The sequence below is a fragment of the Myodes glareolus genome, chromosome 4, assembly GCF_982192425.1.
Source record: "Myodes glareolus chromosome 4, mMyoGla1.1, whole genome shotgun sequence".
Taxonomy (NCBI): domain Eukaryota; kingdom Metazoa; phylum Chordata; class Mammalia; order Rodentia; family Cricetidae; genus Myodes; species Myodes glareolus.
Window position 1 is genome coordinate 65,688,418 of NC_142029.1, and position 23,008 is coordinate 65,711,425.

General features: G+C 38.5%; 1 protein-coding gene across 5 annotated transcripts in view; it reads left to right on the forward strand.

Moving 5' to 3' along the window:
* Nucleotides 1-23,008, forward strand: part of Dcaf1 (DDB1 and CUL4 associated factor 1) — a 76,109-nt gene that overhangs the window by 14,059 nt on the left and 39,042 nt on the right. For all 5 annotated transcript variants that reach the window (XR_007228331.3, XR_007228332.3, XM_048417183.3 and 2 more), the window contains exons 2-10: nt 4,219-4,336; nt 6,733-6,809; nt 9,884-9,957; nt 11,117-11,230; nt 12,126-12,263; nt 14,329-14,838; nt 15,566-15,667; nt 19,393-19,551; nt 21,453-21,632. Coding sequence is in view for 3 of the 5 variants with exons in the window: in XM_048417183.3 (XP_048273140.1) it covers nt 4,219-4,336; nt 6,733-6,809; nt 9,884-9,957; nt 11,117-11,230; nt 12,126-12,263; nt 14,329-14,838; nt 15,566-15,667; nt 19,393-19,551; nt 21,453-21,632 (1,472 nt within the window). In the remaining 2 variants the exon portion in view is untranslated. The remainder of the gene's footprint in view (nt 1-4,218; nt 4,337-6,732; nt 6,810-9,883; nt 9,958-11,116; nt 11,231-12,125; nt 12,264-14,328; nt 14,839-15,565; nt 15,668-19,392; nt 19,552-21,452; nt 21,633-23,008) is intronic.

The window sequence follows — 23,008 nt, forward strand, 5'->3', positions numbered from 1 at the left end:
TCTCAGCTTCTTTTAAGTAAGGGTTGCAACTTTTCTAAATGAGTGCTCTCTCCCACCTTTTCTCTCTACCCCAGGACCTATTTTATATTTCAACACAGACTTTATCTTAGATATGGGGACAGTTTTTTTTTTTTTTTTTTTTGCTGAGTCAGTCATTCAGTATAGTGTAGTGGAATAGGACCTATTTTGTTGTTTAATTTTAAAGTTACAAAATGATGGGGAAATGTTAGAATAGAGAAAAACATTTATCCTACACACAGTTACTTGCCATAATAACTTATCTATATCTTGGATATTCTTTTCATTTCAGAGATTTATACATGAACATTTAAATTCACAGCTGGCAATTCTGCACAGTTTTTCACTTTGATTTTTGTATTTAACAATTTATTTGAGCTGGGTGGTAGTGGCACACACCTTTAAACCCAGCTCTCTGGGAGGCAGAGGCAGACAGATATCTGTGAGTTCAAGAACAGCCTGATCTACAGAGTGAATTCCAGGAGAGCCAGGGCTACACAGAAAAGCCCTATCTCAAAAACAAACAAAATGGATATTTGAGAATCAGTTGAAATGGGTTTGACCAAAAAGTTGGTTCAGTTCCAACATTTTGTTTTATTTTATTTTTTGATGATGATAGTTTTGGGGATGGATGGAACCCAGGGACACTCCCCCTGCCCCATGTCTTTGTGTAACAGCCCTGCCTGTCCTGGACTTGTCTTTGTAGACTGGTCTGGTCTATAAGGTCATAGAGATCCTCCTGTCTCTGCCTCCTGAATGCATTTGTTTTTTGAGACAGAATCTTAACCCCCCCAAAAAAAACTTTTTCAGAGGAGAAGCTAAATTAAGTGATTACCTTTTGTTTCAACAGTTAACTGCTTTGCTGTGTATATTCTTCTATATTCTTTTTCCTTGTCTTTATTTTGTGGAATTACTTGAGGTTGTAGGCACGTCACCTCTAAATTTTTTGACACACATTTTTTTTTTTCTTTTTTTTCTTCAAGACAGGGTTTCTCTGTTTAGCCCTGGTTGTCCTGGAACTTGCTCTGTAGACCAGGCTGACCTCGAACTCAGAGATCAGCCTTCCTCTGCCTATGGAGTGCTAAAGGCATGTGCCAGCACAGCTGGCTGGCACCCATTCTTGTGACTAAGGAATTTCCATGTGCATCCCTCACAACTGTTTTTATTTAATAGAAAGAAAATTGAGGGTTTCTTTCTTTTTTTTGAAAAATTTGATGTTTAGAGAAGCTAAGTAACCGGAAATTCACAGATTGTCGCGGAATGTCAGCAGTGCTAGGATTTGGGTCCTTTTAAACTATAAATCTCTTTCTGACATGTGCCAGTTTCGTGGTCTGGGGGAATCTCTCTAACATGTAAGTAAATTACTTAGCTCAATATCTTAGGCTGGATATTCCTTCTTTGGTGACCATTGGTTGTGCCATCATTAGTTGTGTCATAATTTTTGCTTGATATTTAGAAAAAAACTTTGTGGTGGCTTATGTTTTTAAGTACTTGGTAGGCAGAGGAAGGGGGATCTTTTTATGAGTTCAAGGCCAATGTGATCCATATAGAGAGTTCTGAGCCAGCTAGGGCTGCAAAGACTCCCTCCAAAACACAGACAAACAGGGTGAATTAAATAATCCATTTTCAGTCTATTATGCCAAAATAAATGGTTATACCTTGTAAATTTTACATTAATAAAGCCTCTTTGTTTGTATAGCCCTGGCTGTCCTGGAACTCACTCTGTAGACCAGACTGGCCTTCAACTCAGATCTGCCTGCCTCTGCTGGGATTTAAGACATGCACCACCGCTAGGCTGACTTTTTAAATATATACTACAGTTCGGACCCAGGATTTTGTAATGACATGCAAATGTTCTAGCCACTGTCCTGGACCATCCCTTGTGTGTGTTTCTAAGTTGAATTTTAAAATTTTATTGTTTTAATATCCTTGAATTCCCGTTCATTACAATTCCTTTTTTTTCCCCCCTCAAGACAGGGTTTCTCTGTGTAGGCTTAGCTGTCCTGGAACTCGCTATGTAGACCAGGCTCAAACTCAAGAGATCTGCTTGCCTCTCCTTCTCAAGTGCTGGGATTAAAGGCATGTGCCATGACTGCCTAGCTACTTTTTACTTTTTATATTTTTGGTTTTTCGAGACAGGGTTTCTCTGTGTAGCTTTGGAGCCTGTCCTGGCATTCGCTCTGTAGACCAGCTGGTCTTGAACTCACAGAGATCCGCCTGCCTAAGCCTTCCGACTGCTGGGATTAAAGGCATGCGCTACCACTGCCTGTGTTACTTTCTTGTTCTTTAAAAACATTTTTTTCTTTAAATTGTACTAATATGTAGAGGAACTTTGCAAATAGAATGTTAATGTAGTAGGTGTGGTGGTGCACACTTATAATCCCAGGACTCAGGTGACTGAAGCTGAACAGTCATGAATTTGAGTTCAAGCCCAAGTTACGTAGTAAAACTCTGGAAAAAAAAGAAACAAACCTTGGGCAACATGGATGTCTTAGGGTTTCTATTGCTGTGAAGGGACACTATGACCACGACAACTTGTTTAAAGGAAAACATTTAAGTGGGATGACTTATGGTTTCATAGGTTTAGTTCATTATTATCATGGAAGTGTGCTACCAGACATGGTGCTGGAGAAGGAACTGAGAGTTTTACATCTTGATCCACGCGCAGCAGAAGTAGTAGTCCGTGTTCACATTGGATGTAGCTTGAGCATAGGAGACCTCCGCAGTGATATACTTCCTCCAACAAGGCCACACCTTCTAATAATGCCACTCCCTATGATTTTATGTGGGCCAATTACATTCACATTACCACAATGGGTTGGCCTAGTGTGGCAGGCCTAAAGACCCAGGACTCAAAGCCAAACTAGGAATATCCAAGGTTCAGGGTTTACCTCGGTGATAGTGAGTTTAAGGACAATTTGGGCAACTAGACCACTCAAAAAAACAAAAACCCCAAAAAGTTCCAACTAAAAGTAAGTGAAAGTAGCACAAAACTGTAACTCTATGTTCTAGAAGGCTGAGTGCTTAGGGTATTCCTTATTCCTTCATAAATTTTTGTTTGCTTTGTTTTTTGAGTTTTTGAGACACTTTTTTTTTTTTTAATGTAGCCCTAACTGTCCTGGACTCGCTCTGTAGACCAGGCTGGCCTCATACTCACATAGACCTGCCTGTCTCTGCCTCCCGAGTGCTGGGATTAAAGGTGTGCTCCACCACCACCCAGCAGCTTGTTCTTTTTGAGTCACGGTCTCTCTCTCTCTCTCTCTCTCTCTCTCTCTCTCTCTCTCTCGTCTTTCTTTCTCTCTCTCTCTCTCTCTCTTTAGTTCTGATTGTCCTGGAACTCAAATTCACAAAGATGTTCTTGAATTTTTCTTTGAAGTACTAGGATAAAGGGCATAGTGAGGTTTTTTTTATTAGTTTTTTTTTAACCTCTATTGAAAATATGGGAAAAAAAATCAAAAGGGGCTAGACTGTTCTCATGTGGTAGAGCACTTGTCTAATATGCATGAAGCTCAGTTCAATCCTCAGTACTATATAAACCTCTGTGATGGTTATATATCTCTAATCCAACTCTTGGGAGGTACAAGGATCAGAAAATCAAAGTCATTCTTGGGTATAAAGTGAATTCAAAACTAGCCTAGGGCCTGGTGATGCTGGCACATGCCTTTAATTCCAGCACTCAGGTGGCTGAGGCAGGTGAATCTCTAAATTCGATACCAGCCTGGCCTACCAAGCGTGTTCCAGGACAGGCTTCAAAGCTACAGAGAAACCCTGCCCCCCCCCCCAATAAAACAAAAAAACCCCAAACAGATCTAGCCTAGGATACATATCCTGCCTATAAAAAAAAATGTAAGCTTCGTGTGATGGCTACATAGTGAGTTCTAAATCAGTAGAGCTACTAGTGAGAGCCTCCCCATCCCCGAAGATTGTTAATTTATAACCCAGTGGTATTTAGTAGATTCACTATTGATTGTAGCCATCACCTATTTAATTTCAGTCCCCCCTCCCCATTTTGGAGACAGGGTTTCTGTGTGTTGCATTAGCAGGAGTAAAACTCAATGTGTAGACCAGGCTGGCCTCAGACTAACAAGTGAGCCGTCTTCCCCAGTCCAGTTTATTCCTTACCTTTACGCTTTTCTTTTTTGTGGGAACTATGTCAGGTATGTTTGTTTTGTTCATTTCTTACTGTTTTGACTTCTTTAGGCCAAACCATGACTACAGTAGTGGTACATGTGGACTCCAAAGCTGAGCTCACTACCCTGCTGGAGCAGTGGGAAAAGGACCATGGCAGTGGGCAGGATATGGTACCTATACTTACCAGGTAAGAATAATTTGTTATTTTCTACACAAAACTTATCTTTCAAAAAAAAAAAAAAAAGATGTATTGGTGCTAGCATTATGACTGAGCATAACATTTGTTATTCTTACAGAGTTTGGTTCCCAACACCCATATTGGGTTGCTCACAACCACCAATAACTCGAGTTCCTGGGGATTCAACTTCTTTTTCTGGCCTCATGTGCACATATCCCCACACAGACACACGTAATTTTTGAAAAGTGAGAAATTTAGCTGGATTTGGTGGCACATGTGTTAGATAGGTGGAGCTCTATTAACTGAGGTTAGTCTGGTCTACATCTTGTTTCCAGGACATCCAAGAAACCCATATGGTGGAAGGAGAGAACTCACTCTTGGTGGTTGCTCTTTGACCTCCACATATGCTCTGTCATGGTGTGTTTGTACATATATGCATGCATACACATATACAAAGGGAAAACTATGAGGAATTTGGTTTTATATAGCTAAACTATATAGGCAAGTTTGACTTGGAGATGTATAGCATACTGTTAGAGAGTTATCATTATAATAGAGTAAAGGATTAATAAACTCCATCTCATAATCTATATAAAAAATGTCCTTAAACTGTGTGATAGTGGCACATACCTGTAATGCTAGTGCTTGGGAGGCAGAGTTAGGGAGATCCCAGTGAGTTCAAGGCTAGCCTGGTCTATAAAGCCAGTTCCAGAACAGCCAGGATTGTTACACAGAGAAACCCTGTCTCGTCTCGAAAAACCAAAAAAAAAAAAAAAAAAAAAAAAGACCAGAATGTCAGACTTGTTTTAGGTTAGGATACTCAAATAATTTTCTTGTTTTCATCAGGTTTGTATGAATAGCAAAGCATAGTGGCATATACTTTTGATATTGTTGTTTGGCAAACAGAAATTATTATGAGTTTGAGGTCATTCTCGGCTTCATAAGGAGTTAGAGCCTACCCTGAACTAAATCAAATTTTGCCACAAAAGAATAAATAAACAGGAGGAGGGCTCGGGAAGACAGCTTAGTTACTAAAGTATATTTATTGCAAGTGTGAGTTTGATACCCAGAACCAAGTGTTTAAAACAAAAAAAGTTAGATCTGGATTATGTACATTTGTAATTCCAGTGCTGGGAAGGATGAGCAAGGAGGATCTCTGAGACTTACTGATCTGCCTTCCTATCCTGTTTGATGAGTTCCAGTCCAGTGAGAGACCTTGTCTCAAAGAAAAACCTTATGGACTGCATTCCTGAGGAATGATACTTGGGATTGTCTTCTGACCTCCATATACATGTACATGTACACAAAAGAATCAAAAAGAGTTTATGGATAAAAAGGAGTTTGATATTACAACATGGATGCTTTTCTAGAAGGATCCTGGCATAATAAGACTTTATATAATTTTTATGTAAAATTCTAGAGCAGGCAAAACTAATCGCTAGTAATCAAAAACAGAAGAGTGGCTACTTGGGCTGTGGTGGAGGCCTAGATGGTGGAAGGTTAACAAAACAGAATGTGGAATGGCTCCTGAAGTAGGAGTTTTGGTTCTTTGAATAACATAGAGGGTCAAATGTTTGAACTTTAATAAAAGAGAGTAGAAGAAGCATTCCAAAACTGGTCAAGCTATATAATTGCAGGCCATAGTATTGAATTAATTCAAGGAATATAGTTAGTCCCTGGAGCTGGAGACTAAAATATGTTAAGTAAAGCAGAGAAGTAGGAACCAAGAGCTGCAAAATGAGTATTGGAAGTAGTTCACATAGTTAATGGTAGGAGTCTGTTTAAGGATAACAGTTGTCAAGGTTTTGAGATGATTGAAATCAGAAGATGTCTGGTAGGTATGGTTACAGGAATTACTGGATGAGGAGAAGGAATTTTTTTTAAAGCCCAGATGCTTTGAACTTAGTGTATACCTCAGGGTGGCTTCAAACTTGGGATTCAACCTTCTGATTGCTGTTAGAACAGGCATGTGCTAAACCATGTCTATTTGAAAATGAAGATTGTAATGATGATTTGTTGACTTTAAATTTCTGAGGTGGTAGTAGTGTTGTTTTGTGATGCACAGAAGTTTGGAGAAGATTGAGAGTAGAAATTATGTTATGAGGTGATTATTTAGATTTTGTTATTCATCAGAAAAATCATGTTTTCCTAACTGTTTCACACCATGACTATTGATTGATTGATGCACATTTTCTTTGAATTTTACTTTTGCTTTTTTTTCTAACGTGGTCTCACTATGTGGTTCTGACTGGCCTGATGATGCTCATTATAGCCCAGCTTGCCCTTGGATTTAAAAGCAGGCCTTCTGCCTAAGCCTCCTGAGTGTTCGGATTTTGGGTGTTTACTATTTTGCCTGGCATTTTTTGTATGCTTGTTCAGAGTTGACTCTTTCCTTTTTGTGCTAGGATGTCAGAATTAATTGAAAAAGAAACTGAAGAATATCGTAAAGGAGATCCAGACCCATTTGATGATCGACATCCTGGTAAGATGTATATACTCTTATGTCTGAGACTTTTTTATTTTGTATTTCTATTGAAAAAGGGTCTTGCTTTGCTGTTCAGACAGGTCCAAAATTCTTGATTCTCCCACCATAGCCTCATGAGTAGCCGAGATTACAGGCATGCTCCACTGTGCCCATGTGTTTTTTTTCTTCTCTTTCTTTCTTTTTTTTCCCCCCTCCCGTGTTTTTTTTTTTCTTACAAAAGAAAATTATTGGGCTTTACAGATGACTTGGCGGATAAAAGTGCCTGCTGTAGCCTGACAGGCTGTATTCTGTTTGATCCTGGAGCTTATGTATAGGTAAAGGAGGAACCCTCTCAAGATTGTTATCTAACTTCTGTATATGTGCAGTGGACTACTTTGGCATGTTCATATATACATAGACATCACACATCATACCCCACCAACACATAGGTAGTAGTAAAAAACAATGAATAAAATTGCTAATAGTATCTTTCAATTGTAATAACGTCCTCTGAGGTAAATCCCTCCCCCCTCCCCCCCAGAGGATTTTCTGTGTAGCCTGGCTATCCTGGAACTTACTCTATAGACCAGGTTCGCCTTGAACTCATAGAAATCTGCCTGTCTCTTCCTCCTGAGTGCTGGGATTCAAGGTCCATGCTTCCACTGCCTGGCTCTCTGTTGTAAATTTTAAGTTTTTATGTTTAGGTCGGGCATGGTAGCACAAGTTTTAATCCCAGGCACTTGGGAAGCAGAAGCCGTGGATTTCTGTGAGTTTATTGAGACCAGCCCGGCTTAAATGTAGTGAGTTCCAGAATAGCCAGGAGCCAGGGTTACATAGTGAGACCCTCTCCCCCAAAAATTATTTGTTATCCTGTTTCTCAAGGTGAGATAAGGAAAAACATTCTAGTAAAATTGTAATATTTGTGATAAGTCAGGCACGGTGGCACACATCTTTATTCCTAGCATTCCGGGGGTAGAGGCAGACAGATCTTTGTGAGTTCGAGGCCAGTCTGGTTTATAAAACAAGTTTCAGGACAGCCAGGGCTCTGTTATACAAAGAAATCCTGTCTCGACAAAAAAACCAAAAAAAAAAAACCAAACCAAAACAAAACAAAAAAAACCACAAAGAAAAAAAATATTTTTAATGGTTGTAGATCACTTTCAGGATCTGAGTGCTGGGCTGAAAGATGTGTGTCATCACTGCCCAGCTGACTTTACAATTTTTTGTTTAAGTTTTTTTTGTTTCATTTAGTGTGTGTGTGTGTGTGTGTGTGTGTGTGTGTGTGTGTAGGTAGGTAGGTAGGTATTCAAGTGTGATTCTGCCATGGTGAGCAGAATGTTGACATTAAAAGATGTAAAACTTTCAAGAGTCGTTTTTTTTTCCTTTCCCACTGTGGGTTCAGTGGATGAACTCAGGCTATCAGACTTGTGTGGCAAAAGCCCTTTTATCCACTGAATCATTACAGTAGCCCTTTCTCCAACCCCCACTTTTAACTTAAAAAAGCAAAACAAGCTTTTATTGCACCTTCATCTGAAACAATTATCCTGGTAAATGTTGGGAAATACAGTTGACAGTTGTGAGCTGAATCTGGGTCTTCTGTAAGAGCAGCAAGTACTGTTTACTACTGAACCATCTCTTCAGCCTCCTTTTTTTTTAAGCTAATAAAATCTTGATGCTCATCTAGATTCATAGTGTCATTATTTAATTTAGTATTGTTGTATAGACAGTGTCATGAGCAGTGGAAGGATCAGTGCCTTAAGGAGTTTATATTATATTTAATTTTAAAGAATTTCTTTCTTCTTTTTCTTCTTCTTCTTCTTTTTTTTTTTTTTTTTTTTGCTGAGAAAGTGTTTCTCTATGTAGCCCTGATTGTCCTGGAACTCACTCTGTAGGCCAGGCTGGCCTGGAAATCATAAGAGATCTGTCTACCACTGCCTCTCAAGTTTCTGGGATTAAAAGTTTGAGCCACCACTGCCCAACAATTTCTTTTTTTCCGTGTGTGTGTCAGGTGAGGGGAGTGTATGTTTGTGTGTGTATGTGTAGGCAGAAGTTTCCCTGTGTTGCATTTGCTTCCCCCAAAATCAACATAGATAATCAGTATTGTTACTGGCTAATTCTTACCTTTAAATTAACCCATATTTCTTATTTATGATTTGCCGCATGTCTGCGTACCTTTTCTCAGTATGGCATGCCCATCTTATTCTCCCTGCGCCTGTTGCTTATTTTCTCACTCTGCCTTTCTTCATCCCAGTATCCTAAGTTTGATTGTCCTGCCTAACTTTATCCTGCTTTGCTGTAGGCCATTCAGCTTCTTTATTAACCACTGAGAATATTACATATTCAGTGTACAGAAGGATTATTCCACAGTATGTATGTTCACATATATGTTAGTATGTGAGTGCACTTTTTTGTTGGTATGTGTGCATGTGCATCATCTTAAGGTGTTGTTCCTCAGGAGTCATCCATCTGGTTCTTAGACAGGGTCTTTCGCTGGGGACCTGGAACTCCCATTTTGGCTAGGATGACTGATGTAGGAATAATTGTTTCTCTACCTTCCAATTGCTGGGATTTCAAGTGTGCACTATCATGCCTGGCTTTATATGTGAATTTTAGGGATCAAATTCAGGTTCTCATGTTTGCATGGTAAGCACTTTAGTGACTAATCTGTCTACCCAGCCTCTAGAGAATGATTTTTTTCCTTTTTTTTTTTGGTTTGTTTGTTTGTTCTCCAATATGGGGTTCTGTAGCTTTGGAGCCTGTCCTGGAACTAGCTCTTGTAGACCAGACTGGCCTTGAACTCACAGAGATCCACCTGCCTCTGCCTCCAGAGTGCTAGGTGTAAACCAAGGGTAACCTCATAGAGCTCTGCCTGCCTCTGCCTACCAAGTGCTGATATTAAAGGTGTGTGCTGCCATCTCTAACCCTAAAACATATTTCTTTTTAAATTTGCTCACAGAAATCTTCTCTTTGTTTCTGTTTATTTTTGCTGACAGTTTACTAGCCATATTTATAAGAACCCAGATGTTATTTTGTAGGTCTAATTTATTTAACAGAATTTCCTAATCTGTTGTGTCTCCCTCTTCCTGTGGTAGGTCGAGCCGATCCAGAGTGTATGCTGGGCCACTTGCTGAGAATACTCTTCAAGAATGACGACTTCATGAATGCAGTACGTTTGCCTTTGCTTTCATCCAGAAGTTATCAGAAGATTTGTTTATTTAATAGTTTCCTGTCATCTCAGACTTTGTTAAAATTGAGAGTAGAGTGGTTAGAATTTTCTTTTAAATTTGGTTATTGAAAAAGTAATCAAGCTGCTTTTTCAACAAAGTTCTGTTTGTGATGAAATTATTTTCTGTTTGGTTGTACTTTGTTTAGTGTGAACTATTGGTAAATGCTCTCAGGGTATCACTGCTTATTCTTTGGCGGGATTCTTGATTTAGGAACATAAAATACTCTTATGGATTCCTGAATGGAAAAGTAAGAGTGATATACATTGTAGGATTCTGCACTAAAGCTGTATGTGCTTTGGTATGTGAGTGGCTAGGAAGGTGCCTTTTGTCTGTTGTGAAGAGTAAATGAGAGTGAGAGAGACAGTGTGCATGTATATACACACATTATATGCAGACTTCTCTCACAGTTACTGAAAGTAGCAGTAGCTCAAGAAATTATGGATATTAGTAATTAGAGGTAGAAAATGAGGGGAACCAGTGTGATTGTTTATGTATGTAATCTATCCTAGCACTTGGCAGGCTGAGGGAGGAGAAAGATTTGAGTTTGGGGTCAGATTAAGCTACGTAAGACCCTTTTTTAAAATAACCCCCTCCTCAAAAGCTATGGGGATATATTCAATTCAATCCAATCCAATCAAATAAAGGAAGTTGTTAAACTTAATAGAAAGGAAGTTTAATAAATAAGTTTAATAAACTTAGTAAACTTTTTAAATTTGATTGTATTGATTCCAGAACAAATAGTATTCCTTTATAGCTGTCTTAAAAATTGCAGTTATTGCTGGGCAATGGTGATGCACACCTTTAAATCCTAGCACTCGGGAGGCAGAGACAGGTGGAGTTCGAGATCTTTGTGAGTTTGAGGCCAGCTTGGTCTACAGAGCGAGTTCCAGAGTTCTATGATAGGTTCTGAAGTTACACAGAGAAACCCTGTCTCAAAAAAAGACCGCAATTATTAATACTTTTTGATTATACAGGTTGATGACATTCATTTTAATACTTAAATATATATATACACACACATATATAGTACATTGATCATGTCTACCTACCTTTAACTCCTTATCCCTCCCTTTGTTTTTCTTTCCGCTTTCTTTCCAGCTGGTGAATGCGTATGTGATGACAAGTAGAGAGCCCCCTTTAAATACTGCAGCTTGCAGACTGCTGCTGGACATCATGCCAGGTCTAGAAACTGCGGTTGTCTTTCAAGAAAAGGTACTTGATAGAAGAAAATCATTGTGTTTTTGAATCAAGTGGATCGAATTACTGTATTTGTACTTGTTACTACAGTAACTGTTAATTTTTTCCTATTCAAGTATCAGTGTATACTCTAGATAAACAAAAAAAAATTCTAAAAACAGTTATTTGCATTGGGGTATACAATTGCTATCTCAGCATGGGGATGGTTGATATAGGAGGATCAAGAGCTCAAAGTCATATGTTTGCTAATTTGGAGTTCAAGGCCACCCTGGTCTACATAAAATCCTATCTCCCAAAACAACAAAAGTATTTTATTTGGATAGCTACCTGTTATATGGGTGAAATAGTATTTTTCAGAATCTTAAGGTCATGTTTTAAACAGTATATTATGGTCTCATTTAAATTTTTGCTCCTTTTCCTTCTTTGTGGTAATGGAGATTAAACCTAGTTACTTTTATTAACAACACTGGAATATAGTTTTTAAAGGGGTGTGTGTGTGTGTATACATGTGTAGGCATGGGCCTGTACATACACTTAGAGACCAGAAGAGGGTATCAGGTGGTCTGCTATATTGCTGTCCACCTGTTCCTTTGAGGCAGTTTTTCCTTAAATTAGAGGTTCACATTTTCTCTGCTGGACTGGAAGCCAGGGTGCCCCAGTAGTATTCTTTTTCTTTACTCCTTTGGAGTTACAGTTATCTGTGGGATACTGGTTTTGTGGGTGCTGGGATCTGAACTTGGGTCTTTATGATTGCACAACAAGCTCCCTCTAACGACTGAACCATCTCTAGTCCATCACTGAAATATTCATTAGCTTTTTTTTTTGTCATGGTATAGAAACCTTGGCTTTTAATTTAAGTTATGAAAATAGATCTTTTATGATTAATACTATTTCTTGTCCTTTACTATAGGAAGGAATTGTTGAAAATCTTTTCAAATGGGCCCGAGAGGCTGATCAGCCACTGAGGACATACTCTACTGGACTGTTAGGAGGTGCTATGGAAAATCAAGATATTGCTGCCAACTATAGAGATGAAAATTCACAACTGGTAAGGACCATCTTAGAGAGAATTGTTGCACACTTGCTTCCTGAATCTGAATAGGTGTATTCTATCAAAACATGTACTAGAACATAGTTATAGCAGTACTTTAATATTTCTTTCCATAGTAAAGAGTTTGAATTTTACTTTTCTTTTTTGACATTTAAACTTTTAAAAAAATCTTGTCAGGGATCATGACATATAAATCATTCCCTATGTCTTGTTCTCATTTCTCTTCTTAAATTTTGTGCTCTGAAGATTTTGAAATGTAGCAAATTGGAAAGAATTTTAGATCTGTACCAGTTGAATGGGTTATTAACATTTTTATTGAACTCATTATTGTTAGCTTACATATCTACCTTCCATTTATCCACTATTCTAAATTTTAAAAGAAATCCAATTCAGATTAAAATCCTGATACACTCTCCCTTTTATTTTTATTTTTAATTTTGCTTCTTGAGACAAGGTTTTCTGTAGCTTTGTAACCTATTCTGGAATTTGCTGTGTAGACCAAGCTGGCCTTGGACTCACAGAGATCTGCCTGCCTCTGCCTTTCCAGTGCTGGGATTAAAGGCGTGCACCTGGCCATAAACCCTCTTTTTTGCATAGTTTCATTCTTTATTGCTTTGCTATTCCCCCCTCTTTATTTATTTATTTTTTTGTTTGTGTATTTTCTTTCTGCCTGCTTCAGACTTGTAGCAGTTCTTCTCCTTCAGTACCCCAAATGCTGAAGTTATAGGCGTGTACCACTGCACTCAAGTAAACATAGAACCAGGTTTTAGTATTGGCTCTAGAAACAAGTACTAGAAGGTTTAAAAAGGCAGATTTGGAAATTAGATTATGTAGTTGCTAATGACATACAATGTATAGTCAGTAAGTTTTTGAAATCTTTAGTTTTGATTTTTCAAAGTCAATGAAAAGTTTAGCTTCTGCTTTTTTTTTAAAAAATATTTATTATGTATACAATATTTTGTCTGTGTGTATGCTGCAGGCCAGAAGAGGGCACCAGACTCCATTACAGATGGTTGTAAGCCACCATGTGGTTGCTGGGAATTGAACTCAGGACCTTTGGAAGAGCAGGCAATGCTCTTAACCTCTGAGCCATCTCTCTAGCCCCCAGCTTCTGCTTTTTTAAGTGGATGCATAACCTAGTTTACCTTGACCCAAAATGGTGTGTTTTATGTGCAGATCTTCTGGTTTGGGTTTTCTAGGAAAAAAAAAACCACAGACATACATTTTAAAATAGACCTTTTTTTGTTGTTGTTGTTAGTTTTTTTGAGACAGGGTTTCTCTGTGTAACAGCTCTTGCTGTCCTGGAGTGTACTCTGATCAGGCTGGCCTCGAACTCACAGAGAGCTACCTGCCTCCTGAGTGTTGGCATTAAAGGCGTGGTCCAGTACACCCAGCTTAAAATAAACTTTTAGTCTTAACTTATTTCACCAAATTATAGCAATCAAATCAACACATTTATCTAATCTTTACTATTCCCCTGCGTTGGGTTAACTGCTTAAGTATTGAGTTCTCCTTTTCTTTAAAAGGTTTATTTATTATGTATACAGTGTTCTGTCTGCTTGTGTGCCTGTAGGCCAGAAGAGGGCACCAGATCTCGCTACAGATGGTTTTGAGCCACCGTATGGTTGCTGGTAATTGAACTCAGTGTCTCTGGAAAAGCAGCCAATGCTCTTAACCACTGAGCTATCTCTCCAATCCCAAGTATTGAGTTTTCCTTAACAGAAAATAATAATATATTAATGAGCTGTTTGTGGTGGTATGTGCCTATAAATCTTAGCATTTGACAGACAGAGGAAGTGTGAAACTCCACCTCATAAAATAAGCTAAAAGAAAAGAATTACTTAATAAGAATCATTAGTCAGTTGATGGTGGCGCACACCTCTAATCCCAGCACTCAGAGGCAGAGACAGGTGGATCTCTTGTGAGTTTGAGGTCAGCCTGGTCTATAGAGTGACAGCCAGAGATACACAGAGAATCCCTGTCCCGAAAAACCAAAAGAAAAAAAATGATATTCATAAAATTCAGAATAAATAACTTCTTTTACTCAAATATTTGTTGGTAGGTGGCAATAGTGCTTCGAAGACTGAGAGAGCTACAACTTCAGGAAGTGGCTTTGCGACAGGAAAATAAGCGTCCTAGTCCACGGAAGCTTTCATCCGAACCGCTTTTGCCTCTAGATGAGGAAGCTGTAGATATGGACTATGGTGACATGGCTGTAGATGTTGTAGATGGAGAGCAAGAAACTTCTAGAGATATGGAGATCTCCTTTCGTCTTGATTCAAGTCACAAGACCAGTAGTAGAGTGAACTCAGCAACTAAGCCTGAGGAAGGAGGATTGAAGAAGAACAAGTCTGCAAAGCATGGTGACAGGGAGAACTTTAGGAAGGCCAAGCAGAAGTTGGGTTTCTCATCTTCTGACCCTGATCGTGTTTTTGTTGAGCTGTCTAATAGCAGCTGGTCAGAAATGTCTCCCTGGGTGATTGGCACCAATTATACCCTCTATCCTATGACTCCTGCTATTGAGCAGCGACTTATTCTTCAGTATCTGACTCCTCTAGGAGAGTATCAGGAGGTAAGTTATTAGGATAAGGTACTATTTTGGACTATTATGGGGCTATTATATTTATCTCTAGGGAATTTTGTGGGTGTATCTTACCCACTGATGCACTCTTAACTCCCTTCCAGAAAGGTCTTCATCTCATTAAGGTCTTATACAGGTCATTCCTGATAAAGGTTAGTTTGATAAAAATTTATTCATGTAAATATATGGTGTGTGAATATATGTCTTAGGGTTTCTGTTGCTCTGAAGAGGTGCTATGACCACGGCAACTCATATAAAAGAAAACATTTAATTGGGGCTGGCTTACAGTTTCAGAGGTTTAGTCAATTATCCTCATGACAGGAAACATGGTGGCATGCAGGCAGACATGGTGCTAGAGAAGAAGTTCAGAGTTCTACATCTGAGTTGACAGGAAGCATGAAGCGAACTGGTTTGAGATTCTGAGACCTCAGAGTACCCTCATCCCCAGTGACATATTTTTCTAACAAAGTCACACCCCCTAATAGTGTCACTCCCTATGAACCAAGTATTCAAACACATGAGTCTGGGCCCATTTCTATTCAAACCACCACCACATACGAACATATCATTCATGAGGGGTGTGTGACTGTTTTTTTAAAGTTTTTCTTAATTTTCTTTTTATATATTTATTGTGGTTTCATTTCTTTAATAGTCTTCATTCATAAAATACAGGGGATGTGAAAAAGCCACAATTCTTATTTTTTGGTTCTCATTTCAGTTACTTCCTATATTCATGCAACTTGGATCACGAGAATTGATGATGTTTTATATTGATCTGAAACAGACTAATGATGTCCTTCTTACTTTTGAGGCACTCAAGGTAAAGTTTGCAAAATATTAGTTTTTGTTATTATTTGATGTTTATGAAGCTCATGTTAAAGGCAGTTAGTACAGCAGTACTGGCTAGCCCTATGTGATTTCTCAGTACTTGAAAATAGAGTATCTCTGAAGAACTGAAGTTTCATTTATTTACTTATGAGACAGGGTCTCAGTCTGTGGCACAGGTTAGCATGGAACTCATGTCTCGACCAAGTTGACCTCAAACTTACAGCAGTTCTCTTGTCTCAGCCTCTTTGGTGTTGGGATTACATTTGCCTGGCTTTACATTTTAAATTTTAGTTATTTTGATTAAGTTAACCTTCATGTCACCAGTGTGCTGCATCAAACAGTAGTACAGCCATATATTGTTGAAGTGGAATTGAAATGAGTAAGTTTATCTTTTAATCCCTAGACATTTTACGTTTGGATGAGATCAGACAGAATTGGAGTAATATGTGGGAGTGGGGTTTGTGTTTGTGTGTTTCTGTCTGTCATTCTGTCTGTTTCTATCTATGTCTGTTTAAAGAGTGTACTGAGTGGTTATACCTTGAACAGTGAAATGGGACTGGAGGTTGGAGCTGTGTCCAGTGGCCCAGAAATACTACAAAATACTACAAAATATACTGGTTTTGAACAAGATGCTATTGGATAGTGACTTTGGATGGATGTTTACTCACTCTCTTTGGAATTGCAATGGGTATTATCATCCATCTGTTCCTTTAAAAAGTTATAAAAGGGACAAAAGAATGAAATATCTATGAACAAGGAAAAACTTAAAAGATCCTTCTTAGAAACAAAATTGGAGTTGGAGAGATGGCTCAGCAGTTAAAATACCAAGTTTGGTTTCCAGAATCCCTATTTGGCAACTCATAACTGCTTGTAACTCCAGCTCCAGGATATCTGTTGTCCTCCTTGGGCACCCACATACTTACTATCTTACGTACATATCCCCTCCCCTCCGCACAACACACACAAAGAAATCCTGGTGTACCATTTTGTTCTAAAGGATGATTCAAGTTATGTAAGAGAAAGAACAGAAAGGAACATTCTGATAGAAACAAAATGGGTTAAATTGTGGCTGGTTATGGTGGTGCACACCCTTAATCTCAGTACTCAGGAGGCAGAGGCTGGCAAATCTCTGAGTGTGAGGCCAGTCTGGTCTACAGAGCTAGTTCCAGGCCCAGACTATCAAAATAGAAAACAGACTGCTGACAGGGTGAGGTGAAGAGGGTTTATAGGTGGTGAGAACTCAAGTAAAACTAGGTTTCTTGATACATATTAACCCTGCTTATTCTGTTTTACCACCTTTTGTGAATTATCATGATATGGTAGTGACATTATGAGAAAACCATCCATGTGGCATGAGTTACTGGGAATAGATATCTAGTTTAGCTGCTTCTTGAGGGAAGAATTGGGGGGAAGAATAGTAGAGGTCTTTATGACACACAAAAGGATAATGAAGGAAAGGAATTGAGTTTTAGTAAGGGTTAGTTGAGCTCTAGGTGTTGAGAACTTTTGAATGGGGTAGATAGATACCTGTTAATGGTGCTGTTGGTTTTTATCTCTTCAAGAATGTAATTGCAAACTTGTATTGTCTGTTCTGGAAACAGGAGGGGGAGCTCTAGCCCTCCTGAGGCCCTGTCTTTGAGGCTCCTGGGTTCAGAAATATGAAGAACATCCCACTTTTGTTGGACACTTTGTCCTTAAAATTGTGCAGGTTGTTCTACCCTGGGAGACTAGTAGGAATTGAGCAGGAGATTAACAAAACTTAAATGTTAGAATTTTAACTGGGTGTTGTGATGCATTATTGTAATCCCAGCTGTGGGGAGGCGGTGAGTTCAAGGCTAGTAGGATACCCTATTTAGGGCCTGTGAGATGGTTCAGCAAGTTAGGGCCAAGCCTGATGACCAGAGTTTGATCTCTGGAAACCACATGGTGAAAGGAGAAAACCAGTTCTTGCAAGTCAAGTTGTTCTCTGACCTCCACATGTAACACCATAGCTACTTATAGAATAAATAAATCTAATAAAATGTTTAATTTTGAGACAGGGTTTCTTTGTGTAACTGGCTGTCCTGGAACTTGCTCTGTAGACCAGACTGGACTCAAACTCATAGAGATCCACCTGCCTCTTCCTTCCAAGGGCTGGGATTAAAAGCATGTGCCACCTCAGCTTGGCCAAAGATTTAATTTTTAAAAATGCATTCTGATACATCACAACAACAACAACAACAAAACTTCTGCCACTTTTGATTCTTTGCTTAAGGTTCTTCTTTGGTATTAATGCCAGCACTTGAGAGGTGGAGACCAGCTTGGGATACAGAGTGAAACCTTGTCTCAGAAAGTTCTTTTTTTTTTTTTTTTTAATTGTTTGGGGTTATATTGAAAATAAATAGAAAAGAAAAATTTCTGGACTTCATAAAGTCAGTGATTGAACTTGGATTAGAACACTAAGCTGCTTATATATGAAGAATTAAATTGTCAAGGTTAGCAAAAGTCTACTCAGGAAACATATATGAAAAAATGATTGTAAAATTGTGCCATTGCTTTCAACCAGGTTTATTATTTTCACCTTTTGTGTTTGTGGGTACTAGGAATTAATTTAGGGCCTTAGGAATGCTATGCAAGCACTCTACCAGTAATCTGCTTCCTCTAGCTCTTTTAACTTTCTGTTTGAGACACGGTCTCACAACTTCTTGGCCTTGAAGTTGTTCTCCTGTCTTAGCCTACTAAGGTGCTAAGATTATAGGCATGCCTTGCTTCATGTATCTTGCTTTTTGTTTGTTTTTGTTTTCTTTTTTTAGTGGAAGAAGGGCTTATTTTGGCTTACAGTTTGAAGGGATAAAATATAATCAGTCCATCATGTAGGAAGGCAAGTCATGGTAGCAGAAATGTATAGCTGGTCTTTTCATCACCTCACATTTTTTTTTTTGTTTTGTTTTTGTTTTTGTTTTTCAAGACAGGGTTTCTCTGTAGCTTTGGAGCCTGTCCTGGAACTAGCTCTTATAGACCAGATTGGCCTTGAACTCACAGAGATCTGCCTGCCTCTGCTGGGATTAAAGGTGTGCACCACCACTGCCTGGCATCATCTCCAGTAGAGGTTTTTTTTGTTTTGTTTTGTTTTGTTTTGTTTTTGTTGTTGTTGTTTTTTGGTAGAAAAAGAAAGCAGGTTTATTTATTTCGTATCCTACAAGGGTGGGCAGTAACAAGAATACTGCAGATAGCCCATTTCATGTTTTTAACCTGTTGCAGAGGGTATAGCTCATGTTTAGCAGGTATCCAGGTTCTATTCCTACCCTGCCTCCCTACTCCCATGGGTCCTGGAAAGTTGAATACCTTTCCGTGTTAGGAAGGGAAAGGGGGATGCTGTAGAATTTTAAGCTGTTCTTTTTCTTTCCCTTCTGTTTCTTTTCTTTTTCTTTTTGAGACAGGGTTTCTCTTGTAGCCTTGGCTGTTCTGGAACTTGTCCATGCTTGCCTCACAGAGATCCACCTGTCTCTTCCTCTCTAGTTCAGGAATTAAAGGCATGTGCCACCACTGCCTGACCTGGCCCCCTTTGTGTTTTCTTTCTTCCATCTTTCTTTTTTTCCTTCTCCTTTATCTCTACTCTAGTTTTTCTTTTTTTGAGATGGTGGTTTTGTACTTATGACTCTGTAGAAGCTAATATTATGTTAAGAGATTTGCTATGTTTTTGGTTATTCTACTGTAACATGTGTCCTTACTGTTTAGCACCTAGCATCTCTCCTGCTCCATAACAAATTTGCCACAGAATTTGTTGCACATGGTGGAGTACAGAAATTACTGGAAATTCCTCGTCCTTCTATGGCTGCAACTGGTGTATCCATGTGCTTGTATTACCTGTCCTACAACCAGGATGCTATGGAAAGAGTAAGTCTGGTCCATTCAGGTGATGAGAGTGGGTTTGATGGGAACCATTTCTTTAAAGCAGCACATTCACAGATGAACGTTTGGATAAGAAGAAAGGAACAGTTGGAAAAAATGAAATTCTTATGAAAGACTTGAGGAATGTGAATGCATATCTTCATAAAGCTTCCTAAAATGTAAAATGTAAAATTATTTAGAGAATTTTGACTCTACTGAGAAAGTGCAGGACAGATGTTCCACAAGCTTTATTTGCTTTCTTTGATTTCTATGGCGTTACGATTAGTAGCCAAGCACTTTTCATTTGTGTCTCAGTAGAACTGTATTATATTTTAAAGTCAGTTTATTATATAAACAGGTGATGCTTTATGTATGTTAAATAATTTGTGATGGAGATAGTAAACTAATTTCAGCTGTTGTCATTCTTTGTTGTGAGGAGCTGCGGGCAGGTCTGCTTTTCATCCTGCCCGGCTCCCGCACAGCTAGCTTAGCCCCAGACATAATAACACACAAGTTATATTCATTTAAACACTGCCTGGCCCATTATCTCTAGAGAGTTAGTTACTGACTAACTCTCAGATCTTGATATTAACCCATTTCTAATAATCTCGTGGTAGCACCACGAGGTAGTGGCTTACCGGAAAAGATTCAGCATGTCTGACCTGGTGGCTGGCTCCATGGCATCTGCCTCATTGCCCTCTTCCCAGCATTCTGTTCTGTTTACTCCGCCTACCTAATTTTCTGTCCTATCAAAGGGCCAAGGCATTCTCTTTATTGACCAATGAAAATAACACAATAGACAGATAACCCTCCTCCATCAATTCTTAGTTTGAGTCTTGTTTTTCCATTAAGTTTTTCATGTTAGTGATCGTTTTTAAAAGTAAGTGGGTTGTACATTTGGAAAGTGATGGTTTCTCTGGGTATCTCTAGGAGATGGCTTACCGTTTCTGTACAAGGATCATTTCTCTAATATTGTGTATTGTACTTTTTTTTTTTTGAGACGGTTTTTCTGTGTAATAGTCCCAGCTGTCCTGGAACTAGTTCTTGTAGACCAGACTGACCTTGAATTTATAGAGATCTGCCTGCTTCTGCTTCTTGAGTGCTGGGATTGAAGGCATGTGCTACCACCGCCCGGCTCCGGTTGACTTTTTAAGTTAAACTGGTGATTGTCTTGAGTGTTGTCTTTGTCTTTGTTCATTTATTAAGATAACTGTAATGATTAAAATTTTACGTTTTGTGAATATTAAACTATTTATATGCACAAAACCAATTATGGCTAAAATATAGAAAAAAGTACCAAACAAACCTTGGGGATGTTTTATAATTTGTTGTTTAATTCATAGAAGGTATAGACCTGTATGACTCAGTGGAGCAGCAGATACTACATTTGAACACTTAGGATCATCAGTAGGCTCAGACATTTATAAGAATGTCTTTACTGGGCATGGTGGCACATGACTTTGATCCTTGTACTTGGGAGACAGAGGCAGGTGGATCTCTGTGAGTTTCAGGCCATCCTGGTCTATGTAGTGAGTTCCAGGCCAGCTAGAGCCACAAAGTGAGACTACTTCAAAAGAAAACAAAACAAAACAAGAAAAACAGTCCTTAACTTCTGTGAGTGTCTTCATAATTGTTAAGCAAGATGTTAATACTTTATGCCTTGAGTCATTTAGAAGCATTAAATAATATATTTTTTGGCTCTTGGTCAATATAGGTTGTACTTAATTTAATTTAGGTAGTTTTCTGGTTTGGAATGGATTATGTTCTAGACCTGACTTTGAATGATCACTGTTTTCTATAAACATCTCTACCTACACTGGTGAATTTTTCATCCCTTTTAAAGAAACCTTTGCTCCAAGCGTTAAAAAATAGATTTTATTTATTTATTTACTTTTTTCTTTTTTCAGGTTTGCATGCATCCCCACAATGTTCTATCTGATGTGGTGAATTATACCCTGTGGTTAATGGAATGTTCTCATGCTTCAGGATGCTGCCATGCTACAATGTTTTTCTCAATTTGCTTCTCGTTTCGGGCTGTCTTGGAGCTCTTTGATCGTTATGATGGTCTTCGTCGCCTGGTGAACTTGGTGAGGTTCTTTCACTAGCTCTTCAGTTAGCTATAGGAGTCCTCTTTGTTTCGGCTATCTTGAAAGGCATCATGTAGAAGAGAGAAAATTTCCTTTTGGTTGTTTGAATCAAGGTTTCATGTAGCCCAATCTGGCCTTAATGTGCTGTATAGCCAAGAAGGACTTTGAACTACCATCTCTCCTGTCTCTTATTTCTCAGTGCCAGAATCAAAGATATGTATCATTGTACATAGTTGGGTGCATTTCTGATTGGCATTTTGGGCTTTGGTTGTATATTTTTTTTTTATTTATGAGTATTTTCTTTCTGTCTCTCTCTCTCTCTCTCTCTCTCTCTCTCTCTCTCTTTCTCTTTCTCTCTCTCTCTCTTCTTTTGGTGCTGAGGATTGAACCCAAAGTGCCATACATATTTACTATACCGTTGAACTGCTGCACCCAGCCCTGTTCTCTGTCTGTGGTGGTTGGAGTTTACTATGCCCTTGTAGCCTTTATATATGTATTTACCCAGTAATTTTGTAGGACGGTTGTTGTGATAACCTTAATTTTTCCTCTTTTTTTTTCTTTTTTTCTTTCCTTTTTTTTTTTTTTTTTTTTTGCTTTTGTGAGAAAAGGTCTCACTATGTAACCTTGTTTGGAACCAGGCTAAGCTTACTATGCCATTGTAGCCTTTATGTATGTATGTATGTATTTACCCAGTAATTTTGTAGGAGGGTTGCTGTGATAACCTTCATTTTTTTCTTATCTTTTTTTGATTTTGTGAGAAAAGGTCTCCCTATGTAGCCTTGTTTGGAACTCCCTTTGTAACCATGCTGACATTGAACTTCTACTGGTTTTTCTGGCTCTGCTTCTCAAGTGCTGGGAACTGGATTGCAATTGTGGGTTACAACACACTACAACTGGTTAATTTTGATCTTTTCAAATGGCAACAACTTTAGATTGGTATATCTTTGTTTTCCTTTTCTTGTTAATTTTTAAAAAGATTTTATTTTATTTTATGTGCGTTTGTTTTTTGTTTGCATTCATGTCTGTGTGAGGGTGTTGGATCCCCTGGAACTGAAGTCACAGACAGTTGTGAGCTGCCATGTGGTACTGGGAATTGAACCCAGCTCCTCTGGAAGATCAGCTAGTGTTCTTAACCACTGAGCCGTCTCTCCAACCCCCCTTTTTTAAATTTTAAGGAAATTTCTCTGTAGTTCAAGTTAGCTTTGAATTTTCTTTGTAGATTGGCTGTCCTGGAACTTAGTATTTTCATGCCTCAGTCTCTCAAGTGTTATAGTACAAGAATACACTACCATACTGCATCTTCTCTATATATTTTAATATGACTAGAAGCTCCCATTTTTCTTTCATATGATTGTTAGCATGTTGTATATATGGAT